This window comes from Clarias gariepinus, chromosome 23, assembly GCF_024256425.1.
Source record: "Clarias gariepinus isolate MV-2021 ecotype Netherlands chromosome 23, CGAR_prim_01v2, whole genome shotgun sequence".
NCBI lineage: Eukaryota > Metazoa > Chordata > Actinopteri > Siluriformes > Clariidae > Clarias > Clarias gariepinus.
The window spans coordinates 18659802-18678479 of record NC_071122.1 but is presented as its reverse complement, the minus strand read 5'-3'; the positions used below and the strand labels follow the sequence as shown (position 1 = coordinate 18678479).

Here is an 18678-nt window from a genome sequence, read left to right as displayed (position 1 = left end):
ATCTACCAACAAGCGTTTGAGTCACATTCACCATTTGGTGTGTCTGATATTCCGAAGATGCTGCCAGATTATACGGGATATAATTAGTATACGTCACTCACTTTTTCTTCTTCTTTTTTTTTTTTTTTACTTGAATATGAGAAACCTAAGCTATGAGGAACTTTACACCAAAGAGGCTCTTTGAAGATGGAGGAGCTCAGGGAGTGACTGGCAGTGTCTGATATTATACTACACAGATGCTTCAGAAGTGTGTGTGGGTGTATGTGTGTGTGAGCGCGAGAAAAAAACGAGAGAGAGAGAGAAAGCGAGAGATTTTTTTTTAAGTTTACTGACAAGACGGAGCTAATATGAAATTAGAAATGTGTGTACAGATGTTTGTATATTATCACTGATAATTAAATTAATTGTCTTTTTTCTCTCTCTTGCCGTAGTGTGCGTCCTGTATACACAAGGAGTCGAAACGAAACAGTGGAGAGAGGTAAATAGACATGAACACAACTTCCCATATCTAACATTTTTCCTTACACATACACCCACAGGCCCACTTTGAATTCTGAAGCTTGTCTTTGAAGAGCTGAAGGCTTTCAGCTCAGCACATGACCAGTGCCAGAGCCTCTGGTTGAGTGTGTGTGTGTGTGTGTGTGTATGCATTTGTGTTTTTGCTCCACTCCTCTGTACTGTCAAAGCTCTCCGGAGCAATCCTCCAGTATGGTGTGACATACTCTCGCTTTCCCCGCATCTGCTCAAGCATTATTTACTGCTTCTAATATAGCACAAGAAAAATGATTTCTTTGCTCATCCTCATTGCTGTATGGATGAGCCTTCTTTACTATTTGATTGCATGCCTGCATGCTCATGATAAATCTTCCCTGTTTGGAATATTGCATTTTCCAATATGTTCTTGCTTTTTTTTTTTTCATTTTAAATGATAACATTTAACAATGCCAGTCTCCTAGTTCTCTCCTGCGCTCTATGGTAATTTATCCAACCTATATCCGTGTCTTATAGATTACATCGTAGCACATCTGTATAGCAGCTCAGCAGCTCAAATACTGTAACAATGTGAAAACTTGCAACAAAAGCAAATGCCATGTTACAAAGTACTCGTCTTTGAATGCATACTTTTTCCCCCTCACTGATATCAGCTCCATAAATGCCAATATTTTTATCAGCCTTCCAACACTGCCACCTTATTTCTGTTGCTTGAGTCTCACACTATGAATAAACGATCGAATTTCCATGTTAACTTGCATGTTATTCACATTCTTGACATAGATGAACTTTTTTTTAGATAAAACCAATTAATCCTAATGCTTCCATTTGGTATTAAGAATATACAGTAGCTCCTATATACTGTAGCTATAGCAGAAGCTACTTGTTCTGATTTGCACCTCCTGCTGCACTACACACATCAGCCAAGTCGGAAGCTGGTTGATGGCTAGAATGGTTTTACTTATATGAACAACAAAACAATGAGCTCCATCGGACCCAACTAAAAAGCATGCAACTATTAGATTTTGACTGTAGAATGTTTGGTCATTATTAAAGGTTTTGGGCATGGGCTTGGAGGCATTTAAGGCCTCCAAAACGTCACCTTTTCTACAGGTGATATACTCTTAACTATTTCCACATTGCCATCCCACATGGTAGGACTGAATTATTTGCTAAGTTTGTTTAGAAATACATGTTGTCTCCGACTTACGAACGAGTTCCGTTCCAGGAGCACCCCCATAAATCTGAATTGTTTTTAAGTCTGACAAAGTGAGCCTTAGATGCCTTTAACATGAATATACGATGTAAAGCATACCAATCCTTTTGACTAAATCAGTCTCGTTTCCATACACTGCCATCATCTGGGCAAAAACCGTAAATGCGGAAATTCGTAACCCGAATGTTCGTAAGTCGGGGACTACCTGTAATAATTATTCCCAATGACAGAGACATGTGCTGCTCAGTTTAATATTGCCTTTTGTTTAATAAAATTTTAATTTAAATGTTAAACTCTTGTATTTGAGGTTAGTTTGTATTGTGCTTGATTTTTAAGTTAGAAAACGAATGCTATAAGGAATGGGCTACATTTAATTACTCACGTTCAGTTGAGTTGTGAAGCTGTTGAATGAAGCCGAAGTATAAAACTTTCAAGTTAGAACTTTTTTTTAATGGTTTAAGTTTCCAAAATTGTATCAAAATCAAAAATATATATTTTTTATAGAATCAGGATATTTATAAAATCGTTATACTTATAGACTGGTAATATTAATTAACTGAATCGACACTCAGATATCGTGATCATATTGTACCTGGTCGTCACTGGTGATTCCCATTCCTATTAATTAGATCATCAATCTCAATTCCGCCAGTGGCATTATTCACTTACATGGCCGGAGCCTTCAGCCCAAAACCTGAAGTCTTCTGAGAAAGCCTCTAGAGTTCAGTCACCTCATTCTTACAGAACAGTGAGTGCAGGAGACTGTGTAACTAAAGACACAATAAAAAAATCCTTCAGAGCTTCTTGTCGTGATCTGACATGACAGGTGCCTGTGTTCTGGGTTTCTTCAAATAACCTGCCTTGGTTTCACAGACAGAGAAACCAAGGCAGGCTTGTTCACCTGCAGGACATTTGTGTGTGTGTGTGTGTGTGTGTGTGCTGTATTTTTTACCATGCTTGTATTCACTGTGACTTAGAGGAGAGGTATGCCATTAAGGAAGTGAAGCCATTGCAGCAGAAATCTGTTCACTTAATGAGGGGCTTGTCATAATTTCCCCTGTTGCTTGTCATGGCTTAGAGAATTATAATTATTTTTGATGATTTCATACATCAAATGATAAATCATACATCAAAACGCATCAAAATATTAGGATACAAAAGTCAGTTTTGCGTGAAATTTTGATAGCCCTATTATTATTTTATTCCTTTTTATTTTCAGTCTAGTGCAAATACACAGTTACATTTAAATCACACACACACACACAAGAGGTGATTAATGCAAGCACTAGTCACTGCTACCGAGCAGAGCAGAGCAGAGCAGTTGCGCTGACTATAAATACGCAGATGAGCTGATGTTTTCACCTGATCTGACGATCATGACCTTTTCCATATTTTTTTTTATTCCTTAGTGATACAGAGCACTTATTTTGAAGACGTCCATGTAACCCTGCCAACTGCCAGTGCAATCCCTAAGCAACAGACTGACTTCCTGTTAGAACAGTCTAACAAGGTGTAAAGTGTGGACAGCTGCATGTCATAATGGTTCAATACTTTCAGCAGACTTGTCAGGTGCCAAAGCATGGATGTTTCAGATAGTTTAGTTTCTGAAGGATCTATAGGAGGAATACGAGGAAGAAAGATTTGACACTCTGGTCAGATAGTTATTCCGTGGGTGCTGTATATGTCTGAAGTTAGGCTTTAATTTTTTATTATTTTTTCAAAAGAAAACCGGGTGCAAAAGCTATTCTCATGCCTTAATATGGACATCTCTCCAGTTCTAAAAATCATTACTATTAATAATCATAAATATTCAGTAATACCTATCAATAAAAATGTATGTACAGTGGATCTCACTGAGGAATGTGAGTCTGCAAACCCAACATACTGTATATAGTATTTAAGTAACACTTTAAGAAAACATTTCTGACTTTTGGATATTTGCATGCCACAGATGCAGTTCCTTTTGCCGTATGTCCTCCATCAGATGCCTTAAAGGCTGGCAGTAGGATACGCTATTGATGGTCTGTCCCGTGGGAATGAATTCTGGATGCAAGCTGCGGCAAATGTGGAAAAACACTACGAGTTGGTATCGCACTTGGTTGAGCTGCGGACCTGCCTCGCCTTTTTTGGTCGTGATGATGATGGGCTCTCCCACTGTGAAGACTCGTCTCAGCTCAGGGTCGTACCTATACATCCAAATTTTGTCATCGGTAATGATCCTCGACATGAAGGACGGGTCGTCCATGGCAGGCTGACCGAGTTCTTGGCAGACATCGACACCATGTTCCTTCTGCTCCTGTGTCAGCCGTCTGGGGGCGAACAACAAAAAAAAGCCAGAAATAAAATCAACAATAATTTCAGTCTAAATATAACTCTGTCATGTCTGTGATACATCAAAGAATCAAAATGGGACTACATTAAAGAAGAGAAAGAACCCTTAAGAGTCGAGTCTTTCATGACTTTGGCCACGGCTGTACACCTGATGGTATATTTGCATTACACCCAAGGGAAGAAAAGCGTAGGTTTTTGGTGAGGTTAACTTGAAAAAAGAAAACGTATTTATTAAACAGTTGAGTCTTTATCATTTCCTATGTCTTGAGGCTGATAAAGGTTTTAAATGGTAACTTTACTTGTACTTCAGTAAAATTTCACTGGAGTAACAGTACTTGTACTTGAGTACAAACGTTTATTACTCTTTCCACCTCTACAATATATATATATATATATATATATTTGATGAGTTGCAGGAATGAAATGCATGTGTCCTAATATGATCTGACCTTCTGCATTACATCGTTGTTCTAAAATCCTGTTTTAAATTGACACAAAATTCATTTTATTCTGCATCATACACGTATAATTGGAATGAATTGTGATATCAGAAAATTGTAACCGTGCATATCCCAGTGGTACAGAAGGTCCCAGCCTTGTAATGAGCAAAACCGAACAAAGTCAACAGAATTTTAGACCACCACAGTCATTTTGTCTCCATGGAATCGGATTCCAAGAAACAGATTGTGCATGCTCACAAACCTCATGTGTCCTCTGGAGCAGAAACACTGCGTCTGGTCCATATGACTGCCTTGTGTTCTGGCTTATGTGTCTATTTGTTGGACACCCAGAGTAAGTAATGCCTTGGCTTAGCTTTCTGGCGAAAGATTTGTTTGTGTAGCGAGTTTTCAGACGAGCCGCTTCATGTCCGATCCTCATTAGATTAGTCCACAGTGTGTGGGCACCTAATCAACTCCTAATTCACTCACTTACCTTTGTCTCCGTCTGCCACTGCGGAACCCGTACAGCCGAAATCCTCTTATTCGACACTGCGCTGAATTTTAATTTCGCTATACACACGCTGCTCCTTCCCTATTTGCAGATATAAAAGCAGGGCTTTGGTTCCTATTCATGCTGAGATAATACTGTAAATTGTGATGAAAGGTAGACAGTTCATATCAGCGCAAACACCTTCAATACTCCTAATCTCAGTTTAGTAAGGCGATTTGCACTTGTAATTTCCACCAGAACAGTACAGCCAGCTCTTTTATTTCTCCAGGTCTGTACATTTGTATAAGTAATTAGAAGATGCAATTACAAGCCTGAACCAATAATTACAGAATAATTAAGGCTGCTTTAATATAGACCAGGTTTTAGCTCAGAGAGTGTGAGAGTCATGTTCTACACCGTGTTGTCTTTACTACACGGCTAATACTTATTTTCTAATTAGTTTAAAAAAAATAAATAAGAAGCAGTGAATCTATATATAACTATGTGACTTGGATTATTTAATAGCAAACTTGTGTGTGCTTCTTGGTAGAATATTATGTCGCAGGGACGATATGACTATGTCTATAGACAGATCTTCAAGTCTTCATCAAAGGCCAAAACGGTTATGCTGCTTATTCATAATTAAAGATGACACACATGGAGTATGAAAGCAATGGAAGTAGAAGAATTTGTGGGGTTTTACCCTCCTTATTTTAAGAAATTGTATGTTGAACTGATAATATCATATTCGATTTAGTACTGATTCTTATTTTATTTTGAGATATCATGGTTATGACTTATTATAGTTATGGATAATATATATATTCTTATATTATTCTTATAATAATAATTATATTATATTATATTAATATATTCTTTTATATTTTTTTCATATTCTAGCACTTTTTTTTTTTTACTTTAACATTCACTTTTGAAAAAAAAAGAAAAGCGCATCCTTGCAGGCTACTCGAGATCTTCCACTCCAGCCTTGGCAGTCCATATATTCATTTATTCATTCATTCATCCTCTATACTGCTTTGTCCTGCGTATAATGGTCGTGGGGGCCTGGAGCCTATCTCAGGTGACTTAGGGTACCAGACGGGGTACACTCGGGACAGGCCGCCAATCCATCTCAGGACAGCCATGGCAGTCCATGACTTTATAAATCTTGCTTTGTCCATGAAGTCATCCTCAAGCAGGCTTGGAAAGAACAGTCTAAGAAAGAGAACCTGTAATGCTACATCATTTAAAGACAACCCTATAATTATTAAGAATTATGATGATCATGGTGTCCACATAGTTTTGGCCACATAATGTACTGTATATGGGTCAGTTTTTTGTTTTAAAGAAGCATTAGATATTAATCTGCCCGAGGACCACATATAAACGTGACTTTGATCTGATCTGACAGACAAACAACCCTGAAAAGCAATCACGTGATACTTTAGGGTACAAAAATCTTTTTTTGCGTCAGATCAGACTGAAGTACCTTTCAGTGAATATATTGGTACCCTTTGGAGTAGGGACTCCATCCAGTCATCCCTTTACTGTGTAGGGGCCTGAAGTCTGTCGTAGGTAACTTGGGGCACAAGGCAGGATACACCCCGAGCACACAGTCAATCGTACATTAAGGGCCTAAATCACATGTCTTTGGTGCGCTGGAGGAAACTGGAGCACCCGGAGGAAACCCAGCAAGCACAGGGAGAACATGCAAACCCCATGCACACAAAAAACCCACAAGTCCCAACCCCATGCTGCAAGGGGTGGGACTCATTCCAATTATTTTGTCTGGTTTGCCAGGAAAAGTGGGGTAAAATAATGGAGTAGCTGCTTTCTGCTGGAATTTAGGGGCAGTATTGGCTGAAAGAGCCTCTAATTAAGCAGGTGTAATTGTCACCAATCTTCTGTGCGCTTGAGCTCGATGAGTGGGCCCATGGCTGTAATTAGCTCTGGCACCCAGGAGCTGTGATCTGCCTCTGGCCAATCCTGCTTCACCAAATCGAGCTTTAGTGTCTCAGGAAGAAGGGATAGTAAAAGAGAGATATTGATAGAGCAAGAAAATAGAGGTTGTACTGCCTTGTTATTGTTGAAAAGAGAGAGCACTTCCTGTGATTAACACTTTGCTCTCCAGAATCTCACTATTGTTTTTTTTCCCCTTATCTTCATTTTCTCCTTTTTCTCTTCATCCCTTATTACCTCTGTCTCTCATCTCTGTCTCTCTCACCATGAACACGCTGCTGCCCTCAATTTATTCTCCAGTTTGGCAGAACCGAGGTGATTGACAACACACTAAATCCAGACTTTGTCAGAAAGTTCATCCTTGACTACTTCTTCGAAGAAAAACAGAACCTTCGGTTTGACTTGTGAGTTGTTTCTTTCCTACAGTTTTTTGATTGATAAATTGTTTTGCACTATGCCTCTTACTTTGCAGCTATTTCTTTTTATCATTTTTACTTAAGAGTTCTGAAGTACCCTTAAGGATGTTATAGTGCTGTGAAAAAGTATTTGCCCCTTTCTGATTTGATGTTTTTATGTATTTGTTGTCACACTTAAATGATTCATGAGTTGATCAAACATTTTTATTTTGCACCAAGATAACTTTAGTAATTACAAAATTCAGTTTTTAAAAGAGGACTTCATTTATTAAATCATGAATGAACTGTGATTTATGGAAAGTTGAGTTAAAATTCTTTTGCCACACCCAGGCTAGATTACTGCCAGACCTGTTAAATCAAGAAATCACGTTAATAGAACCTGCCTGACAAATTGGGGCTCAATCTAACGAAATTCAAGAACAGATGAGAAACAAAGTAATTGACATACATCAGTCTGGAAATGGTTACAGAGCCATTTCTAAGGCTTCGAGACTTCAGCGAGAGGGATTATCCACAAATGGAGAAAACTTGCAACAATGCTGAACCTATGACAGACATGAGCTCATAAAAGAACCCATATCTAAAGAACTGCAGTCCTCACTGCCTCAATTAATGTAAGTGTTCATAATTCCACAATAAGTAAGAGACTGGGCAAAAATAACATCCATTAGAGAGTTTCAGGGCGAAAGCCACTGCTGACCAAAAAGGACACAAAGGCTCACCTTAAATTTGCCAGAAAACATCTTGATTACCTCCTGACTTGACTTTTCTGTGGACTGATGAGACAAAAGTTTACCTTTTTGGAAGGTGTGCGTCCCATTTCATCCGGCGTAAAACTAACCCAGTGTTCAATGTGATGGTCTGGGCTATCAGTTTGTGACCTCAAGCTCAAGCGCACTTGTGTTCTGCAGCCGGACAATGATCCGAAATACACCAGCAAGTCCACCTCTGAATAGCTAAATATAAAAATGAAATATTAATAATTGAGGTTTTGGAGTGGCCTAGTCAATGTCCGGACTTAAATCCGATTGAGATGCTGTGGCATGACCGTCCCTGCAGATGTTGCCGCACAAGGTATTAGGTTTAGGGGCAATTACTTTTTCATCCCGGGTGAGGCAGATTTGGGGGGCTTTTTTCCCCTTCTTAATAAATGAAACCATTTTTTAAAAATTATTTAAATCATCTTTGTGTAATATTTCAATTTGTTTGATGAAAGTTTTTCACAGCACTGTCTGAATTCTTAAAATAAATGATTCTACTTTGGGATAATTTCCTTTTACATTTACATTAATTAATTAAATCGAAAAATATCAATGCATTTCTTTTATTAGCTACATTTGATCGGGGAAGACATCTTTATCTTTCACAGTTAATCAGAGTATACTGTGATTTTCTATTTTTGCCTTAGATGCAGCCTCTTTTCTCAGTGCCTCTACTCAGCAGACTTAAAAAGGCCTTTGAAATCCCCTTAAAAGCTCAGTGTATCTTTAATAACCTGATAGTGGTCTATTCTAGGGCCCACTGCCAGATGTCTTTGTGTAAGAAGAAAGACATCATCCTTAGGTTGAAATTGTCAATTAGCCCAGAGGTGAAACTAATCCATTTAAATATTTGAAGCTATCTGACTAGAGCTGTCATGACTTTTAATGCCCTCTGCTTCTTTTCATATTTACGCTATATCTATAAAAAGAAAGATAAACACTATTCAGAGAGAAGTCAAAACAGATATTATAAGGTGATGATTTAAAAATGTTTTTTTCTTTTCCAAATTTCAGATATGATGTTGACTCCAAAAGCCCAGACCTCTCAAAGCATGTGAGTACTATCTTACCATAACCCGTGGAGACGTGAAATAAAACCACAAATGCAAACCAAAATGAATACTCAGTATCCAAATATATTATTGAAACTATTATAGTACAGTATTTCTAATCATTTCCTCATGTATATATCTTTTGACTTAATCCACCTACTATATTTCCTGTACTACTTCCCGTATTTAAAATACATGCATACACATCTCATTGTTGCTTTTTGAATCCACATGCTTACTATCTACTGTATACGCTTCCTTACTGTATAAGCAATTATGATTACTATAATTAGAAGCAGTTAAAACACCATATTTTGGATGCAGATGTTTGTGTAGACCATAGTGGAAACAAAAAGTATTCAATACAACCATCATACTGTAGATTGACATAGTGTATATTTGGATACGTTTTGGCTTGCATGTTGTTCTCCACAAGCCATCTGTTCCCATCTTCACGGATGCATGCTTGATTATCACCCGGCTTTCATCGGTTGTACAGTAATGGTGTCTTCTGGCCTTGGGGTGGCCATCGTGTTGTTTGTGTCTTATGTTTTCTGTTACATGCTGTGCTCTGTTGTTAACATGGCTGCCTGCACTCCTTCCTGGAAGCCCTCAGAGTTCAACGTACGTCTAAAGCCTTTATCGTTTTTTTTTTTTTTTTTTTTGGTTTAAATTACCATAGTTAGAGTAGCGACCTGTGGGACAAAGGGAATCTCTTTAACCCGTGTATCTCATCTACTGTATGTGTATCTCCACCACCTTGTTCTCCTGTTTTTTCGCCCTCCCTTCTACTGACTCTTTAGGATTTCCTTGGGCAGATGTTTTGCACCCTTGGCGAGATCGTCGGCTCGCCAGCAAGTCGATTGGAGAAAACTCTTGGGTAAGTAAGTGTTTTGAATCAGCCATAACAGTAACACTACCCCGCGGGTAAATTAAATAACATTGATTATGAATTATACAAATACCAGTAAAATGTTGACAGGATCATTGACACCCCAGACTCATTTATACGTTTGGGGATCGAAGGCCAGCCTATCTGGTCTGATAGCAGAGCAGCAAAAGGTAATGCTGGCTTTGATAGAAAAGACTCAGAACAGTGCATCATAGCTTGCTGTGTAAGTTGTGGTAAGCAGGCTGTTGATCCGGCCTTCAAATTCCCCACATCTCGGTCTGGTCGAGCATCTGTGGGATCCATGGGAGCTCCTACCTTGCAGCGTATAGCACTTAAAAGGATCGGCTGCTGACGTCCTGGTGCCAGATCCCACAGCACACATTCAGAGGTCTTATGGAGACATACTTCAAAGGGTCGGAGCTGTTTGGGTGGCCCATGGGGCACCTAAAACCAATGTGGTTTTAATGATGATGGTTTAATGACTGATCGGGATTTGCCCACTCTCCATACTGAGGTCGTGTTTTAACAGTTTGAGCTTTTCATTAGGGACATGCTGAGATTCGAAAAAACATCCATGAACAATCCTTCCTCACGTGGGACACCTCAAGTGAGGTAGTGGACCCTTCAGGGAAAAGGGATGATCATAACTATCTTAAACTGTCTATATCACATCCCATTTCCCAGGACATCGAATAACATTGATCAGACTCGTACTGTTGAAACTGCCATAAAAAACTACCTTATGATGCCTTTCGTCTCATGCAAAATGCTGAAGCTATGCAACCGTGATCTGCTGAATCATTTCTAAATGTATGTTTCTGTTGGTAAATAACTAATCTAAAGGTTCTTTAAGCGCACAATAAACAACAGGGTAATCAACAGTAGCCCTGTGGATCCTGACTCACTATTGCAGAATGTCTGTTGAATTAAATTGAGCATATGTTACAACTTAGCTGACAGCCTCACAGACATGAAAATGCAGCGCATGCTTTTTACTGTTTAGGCGTTTTGTATTCCTTCTTGTACATTTACATTTACATTTAGGCATTTGGCAGACGCCCTTATCCAGAGCGACTTACATTTTTATCTTATTATACATCTGAGCAGTTGAGGGTTAAGGGCCTTGCTCAAGGGCCCAACAGTGGCAACTTGGTGGTTGTGGGATTCGAACCTGGGATCTTCCGAACCGTAGTCCAATGCCAAAACAGTTAGTAGATCGAATATTTTTTCAGTTTTTTTCAGGTTTTTCCTGACTGGAGCCAGTTTGATATGATTGAGATCATTAAGGCGAGATATGGAATAATAACGATTTATAAATCATAAAAAGAGAAAATCTATGCACAATATGTACAGTATAGCGCATGTCATGGTAGTACTCTGGGTGATTAATTACCAGTATTTCATTTGCTCTAGCTTGTATCTGTACAGGCACAGGCCAGTTCAAAATGACTTCTAATTGAACATCAAGCACATTAGATAAGGTGTGTAGAAATTATATCTTGTCCTATATAGTGCATTTATGCAGGGTGTAGGGTGCTATAGGTCACTGATCAGATGATCCCATTGCCATGGAAACAACCATAGAAAAAAAGGGTTATAGTGTCAAGTTTTTTTTCATGCTTGTTATGGAGAAACCTGCAATAAATATGTTGCATTGGGCCTCGTGCAAATTTTTATTCATTTTTTTTTTGTATCCACAATTTTTTTTATTTCATTTTTATTTTCTTTGTACACATTTATTTATGGGATTCACTAATGTTTTCTTATTTTTTTGATCATCCCTCCTGTTTTTATAGTCTGCAAATTGTCCGATGCAAAATAAATTGAGAAAAATGCCTCATATAAACAGATTTAGATTATATGGCTTTTAGAGGAACTATAATGATTTGATTCAAATGAAAATTTTATTTGTCACATACACAATCATACACAGTCTGATATGCAGTGAAATGCTTACATGACCGCTCGTGACCTTAAAAATTAGAGAAAAAAAAAAACAATTACCAAAAACAAGAAATAATAACGAGAAATAGAAAAATAGAAATAAATAAATAAATATCTTAACTATAAGAAAGTAGAACATAATATACAAGTTTTCAAAATATATAAGAAATATAAACCTATCTGTACAGGACAAAAATGAATTTAAATGTGAATAATACGTGGAATGATTACTTCCACGTTATTATTCTAGAAGATATATGCTTATTAAAAGATACTATTGGTCAGCGGATCCCAATTAAGACTAAAAAACCCTTGGATGCTTGCACGCATTCTGCTTCTGAATGGCTTACAGAGTGCTGTTAGATGCTTTGGTTGTCCAGAGCTTACACAGAGAGCACGGTTTTAGAGATCGCACAGATTTGATGAGAAGGATGAATTGGCCCTGAGCCGTTTTGGATTGCCACGAGCACTCTGAAGCACATAATTATAAAAACCATTATCCAGTTCAACAGTTATAAAAAACATTCAGCTTTATAAAACTTTAACATAGGTGAGGGAGGTTATGCCCTCACTCCATGTGCCATTAAACCACTTTTTTTTATTTTATTCTTTAACTGTGCATCCCTCCCAGATGGGGGATTCACAAAATTCCAGATCTTTTTTCCTGTTGTTGGGTTTTGATTTGCCTGTAACGCCAGATTGCCTCACGCTCTGGAGAAGCACATGATTACTCTGTTTAGGTTAATTACAGAGTACTATAATGTCGCTACTGTTGTAGTTCTTTTTCTTCTTTTTACTACCGAACTATTTGCACACGCCACAGCACAAGCCTGCCCTTTTATGGTGTTAAGGGGCGTTACCTATGCTAATTACATGCTAATCCTACATGCCCCCTAATTTAAGATCGAGTGGAATTCATCATTCAGCTCACCTGCATGAGAACAGACTGAGATGTTTAGGAACGTTTGGTAAATCTTGGCTTGACTTGAACTCAACTTCTATTTTCCCTTTTCGCAGAAAATTAAGAACAAATTATAAAGAAATTTAGGAGAATGTTGCTGCATGAGGCTCATTATACAGATAAAGAACCTGCATACCTTATCTACTGCAATAATAAAGATAATAAATATGCCAATTTCAACAATAATTATAGTTACTATGAAATGAGAATAAAAATCCCCAAAAGGTAATGAAATGTAATTTAAGGTAATATTGGGTTTTTTTCAGAATATTTTGCATATAATATTTATGAAATAGTGACTGTGCAGAAATAACTATGTTGGTAAAATTTACCATAAAAGTTTAATCATATGACGGGTCATGTGCTCTATTATGCACTGAGGCTGAAATAAAACTTGGCTAAAATATCTATTGGACCAGGGATTTAGATGGTATTTAACTTTTAATAGGAAAAGAATAATAATAAAAGAAACTAAATTACTAATGGAGTGTGAGACAGTGAAAAATGTTTCCTGCATAACCAGCAGCGTAAGTCATACTTCATAAGGAAATTATTAAAACGTCCAAAAAAAGTACCAAAATAAAAACATAAAATGTCATATATATTTTTTTACAATAATAGATAGAGCTGCCCAATTAATCGCATAAAACCACAGTATGGTCCATGGACCAGTTCAATTACAGTATCTAATCAAAAAGGACTGCAGGTCACATACAATAGTCAGGGATTTATGGAAAGTTTGTCAATAATTAATGTACATTTATTACATTTATTTATCACTTTTTAGGTGATAAATAAATATCAGCAAACATCCTCTTAACGGTATCCCTGGTATTATTTGTTAGCCCAAATAAATACTAAATGTGAAATGTTTTAAAAATTATACTTATTCTTTCCATATTACCAACTACTGCATGTTTACATGAATAATATTTCTTTAATCCAACTTATTTTGAAATTAAATTGTTCTGATTAGAGATTTTTAAATGAACTGTTAACATGGATGGTAATCTGGTAAGATGTGTGTTTACATGCTTAAAGCATTTAATCAGAATATAACTTTTTTGACGTGTGCAAAGTGTTTCTACTGGAAATATAATTTAAAAGAAGAAGAGGGTTTTTTTCTTGTCTTTTAGGCAAATCTTCGTATCTGATAAAATCCCACCTTCTGCATTTTGATCGGTTACAAGAAGTCAGTCTTTGTTATGATTGGTTAGAGTTTAACCTGGTGTGAAATATGAGCCAGACAATAATTCTTTCTCCACCAAAGACCAGGAACCAGTAGATGAAATTCCTAATTAAAGACTGGAAGAGAGGGTTGTTCTTACAGAGTTTACTGATCAGGAATGGAAGCAAAATTCCTCTCCTTGGAACCTTGTCATGTCATCCACAGTAATTTTACCCCCACATGGGGCGAGGATGGCAGCATGGTGGCTTAGTGGTTAACAATGTTGCTTTGCCCCATAAAGGCCTGGGCTTGAGCCCTAGGTCTGTGCGCATGGAGTTTGCATGTTCTCGCCGTGCTTGGTGGGTTTCCTCCGGGTACTCCGGTACTCGCCTAATTGGCGATCCCAAATTGGCTGTATTGTGTGGCTGTCTTCATTGGCCTCCATGGTTCCTGGTTGGACTACAGAGGTTCCTACAGTAGATGGATGGGGCAAAGATGCACAGAAAGACTATAACAAAAGAGAGACAATCAGATCAAGTGTTTTTTTTTAAGACTAATATTTTCCTGTTGAGCAGATTATTAAAAGTTTACCCCACCACCTTGATCCTGATTGACGGTTCATTCCGATTGGGGGCACATCAGGTTAGACTGTTTCTACCAAGGTGTTTATGTGATGTGTTTTTTTTCTGATTGGGCGTTTATTCCGATCATTAGTAGAATATAAGGGGCCATGTAAACACAGCTGTTGTGAGCTGATGGAACAGATGGGGTGATGAGACTTAACGAGGAAGCTTTATATACAGTATTGGCCTGATCGTCACCCTACATTGGGTGAAATCGCCAGATCTGCTCATATCCACAGTGGTCATTTGCTGTTATTCTTCTTCTTTCCTGATATTTATACTGGAAGTGCTACGGTATATTAACATGGGATTTGGTGAATTTTATGTACAGAATACCATAAATTCAATTCAAATCAGTTTCATTTGCATAGCGCTTTTAACAATTGACATTGTCACAAAGCAGCTTTACACAATCAAAAGAATTATGTAAGTTTGTATGAAATGTGAATGTGTATGAATCAAAATGATAAAACTGTCACTGATGAGCAAGCCGAGGACAAGGGCGACAGTGGCAAGGAAAAACTCCCTGAGATGGTAACAGAAAGAAACCTTCAGAGGAACCAGACTCAACAGGGAACCCATCCTCATTTGGGTGAACGGATAGCAGGGATTGATCTGCATCATACTGTGAGAGACTGGAAGTTCAGTATAACAGGAGTTGTGTTAAAGTTAAAATGGAATCCATTTCGTTATTGGAGGCTCAGGTAGACTGTAGGAAACTCCAGTGCTGAACTATCGAGCGACTAAAGTCACAAGTCCTCAGAGAACAGTTGTTTGCTGTTGACTGTCTTTGTGGAAAAGTGGAACCGTCTCCAGTCACCACACACATCCCAGGCAGACCACAGGGGACATCCATGCGACGAGATCTCCAACCAGGAGCAGGACACCAGGACGAGTCAGTCAGCTCCAGAGGACAGAGGGGGTCTGGATCACTGGCAGCTCAGGAGCAACATGTATACTGTAGCTCGAGAGAGATACGGGTAGAGGGAAAGAAAGAGAAAGAAAGAGAGAGAGAGGGAAAGAAAGAGAAAGAAAGAGAGAGAGAGGAGAAGAAGTGAAGAGGAAAGAACATCAGAGAAGGAGAGATGGCAGTTAGGTATGGTCACAGTCAGACAGTGTATAATGTGAATGTGTATTTTGTGCAGTACTTACTTTTCTGATTATTTTTGTGATTTTCGATAAGAGTGGAGAGATACAATGATCTAGCATCGCTGGAAGCTTTTTTTTTTCTTTTTTTTTAATACTAGCAATTTAGTTTGATGCCATTTACGTCTGTTTTAAAATGCGCTTGTGATCATTATACCAGGGAGTGCGTTTCTTATCTCTAATCATTTTTTCTTTTAACTGGAGCTACATTATCTAAGGTATAAGGAAATGTCGGCTCTTAATATTCAGTCGTCTGATCGAGTGCTGTGGAGTCAGATGGCGAGATTATTGATTATAACTCTGGGATATTTGATGTTAATGTACTGTACGTTTAATGTGACTTCATATTTTTAGCTACACTTTTTATGTTACTAAAGAGAACTTTAAATGCATTGAATTTGAGTCGGCGTTTTTGTACGATAGTCAGATTATCATTGTAAATAACTGCGACGCCTCCTCCTCTACTAGTTAGCCGAGGCTGGTGTATGTAGCTGTACCCAGGAGGACTAGCTTCATTTAAAGCTACATACTCGTTCTCTTTAATCCAGGTTTCTGCTAAACATATATCAAACTCCTGGTCTGTGATAGTTTCATTAACAAATCATAAAGATCATGACCTGAAGCTTTTTCAATGCTAATAACATCTAAAATGTGAACACAACCAGGACGTGACTATAATGCTAAACCTTTTTATTTTAATGGATAGGAGAATTGTAAAAATCCATTATTCCTGTGTCAATCTGAATAATTGCATGAAATCGAGACATGCTCCTGCACGCTGCTTTCCAAAGCTAATGCAGTGTTATAGCTGCAGAGCTGCTGTAGCGATGCAGACTGGGTGATGAGTCAGGATGGAAATCATAGATTTCGGCGTGAAGTTCAAGCGAAAAGCAAACAAGATAAACCCCCCCCCCCAGAATTTCAACACAATAGCATGACCACAATTCATAAATAGGGTAAGTTTCATATATGGAGCGTTTAGTCTGTTTGAATGCAAGCCTGGTGTTGCTTGGTGCAGTTCGTTTAGGGAGGTGAGAAAACAGCAGTCACACTCAGGAAGAATCAAAACAACAGGTCTGAAAGCATCTGCGAGACACAGGCTCAGTCCAGCTTACTCAGACAGCCAGAGCGAGAGCGATGCCAACGAGAAAGTGATTCAAACCCGCACCGGTGCAGATACTTGAAGTGAAGGGAAAATGTCATGTGCATTTTGGGTTGCCGGTGCCAGACAGAGCTGGACAGAGGTCAGGGCTATAAGCATTGCAGAGATTTGGAGTAATGAAATAAAAGAAAATGAATGTAAGATGCGAATCAAAATAGATTGGAATGTACTGTATTTCTATAATCATCTAATCATCCCCTGGTTCCATGTTCTCCATGCTTAGGTGATCTTTGTAATTTCTATGCACACTTGGCCAAAACTTTTTTGTCAACAAGTATATTTTCAGCTTGGGTTGTTTTGTTGATTGTTCATTCTGTTCAGTGTGAAATCCATACAAAACAGCACAGATGGTTTATATTAGGTTCTTGTTTTTTTTATTAATGTACAAACAAAATGTTGCAGGTGGCACTGTCGCCTCGCACCTTCAGGGTCTGGGTTCGATTCCCGCCTCGGTGTCTGTGTGTGTGGAGTTTGCATGTTCTCCTTGTGCCTGGTGGGTTTCCTCTGAATTCTCTGGTTTGACATGCAGATTAGTCTAATGGGATAGTCTCCTGGGATAGGATCCGGGCCCCCTGTGACCATGCACACAGGATAAAGCGATACAGTATAGACAATGATGATGACAAACAAAATAACATTCATCATATCATTTTAAACTTCTGTGCTTTTAAAAACAATACTATAGACAGTATATATTATAAGTATTGTGTATTATATATACTTCACATGTACGCAGTCAGGGATTAACATCCACACTGACTAAACAACAGGCTAAATAATCTTTGGTCTAGTTGTTCTGCTAAGAGATTTAGAGAATAAACAGAGTGTGCCTGAAAACAGAGTTCAGTGTTCCCTACTAAAGGCCCCCTGAGAGCAAAAGCTGCTGCATTTTCACTTGTCCTATCACCTGTATACTGTGGGATAGAGCTGAAATCTTCAGGCGGTATCGGAATTAGCAGAATTGAATACTTTGTGTTCTCCTCTGAGAGTGTGAAGGTGTTAGAATGTACTGTACAGCAGCTTTTCTAAAAGTTAAAGGAGGAAATGATTTTGCTATTCTTGTTGGAGCTGGATCAAAAGATACAAGTAAATTTGTTACAATTACAAGAGAACATGAAATAAAAAATTGCATTGACAACTTGAATTCCCTATTTATAAAGGGTTTGATGGCAAAAAGAGATAAATTGAATTTTTTTTTGCACAAGAAGCAAGAAGTATTGCACGATGATTATTTTATTATTTTTAAGTCATAATGGTTTTAAAAAGCACAAATATCAAAATGGTGTTGGTCATGTCAGTGTGACTTTTGTATTCTTGCAAACTGCTATAACACCAACTCCCACAGTTTGGTCCCAATGGATAAATCAGCCAGAAGTTGTGTTTGTAGTTGTTATTAAGAATGCAATTTAATATCAATCTAACATTGATTGAATTGTAATAAAAAAAATATATATATATAAACACGCACAGATCAGCCTTGGGTGCCCATGATCCTGATATTATTGTTATTCAGTTGACCTAGAGGTGGTGTTCCTGTTGGTAATTAGCCATCTGTGTATGTAACGTGCCACGCCCTTATAATGCATGTTAGCTTTCTCAAGTGTCAGAACGATGGGAATAAACAC

General features: G+C 38.1%; 1 protein-coding gene across 1 annotated transcript in view; it reads left to right on the top strand.

Annotated features, from left to right (window-relative positions):
• Positions 1-10041, top strand: part of LOC128511481 (copine-5-like) — a 39019-nt gene extending 28978 nt beyond the window's left edge. The window contains exons 3-6 of the mRNA XM_053484364.1: positions 432-478; positions 7229-7332; positions 9120-9159; positions 9961-10041. Of these exons, the coding sequence (XP_053340339.1) occupies positions 432-478; positions 7229-7332; positions 9120-9159; positions 9961-10041 (272 nt within the window). The remainder of the gene's footprint in view (positions 1-431; positions 479-7228; positions 7333-9119; positions 9160-9960) is intronic.
• The last annotated feature ends 8637 nt before the right edge of the window (positions 10042-18678 follow it).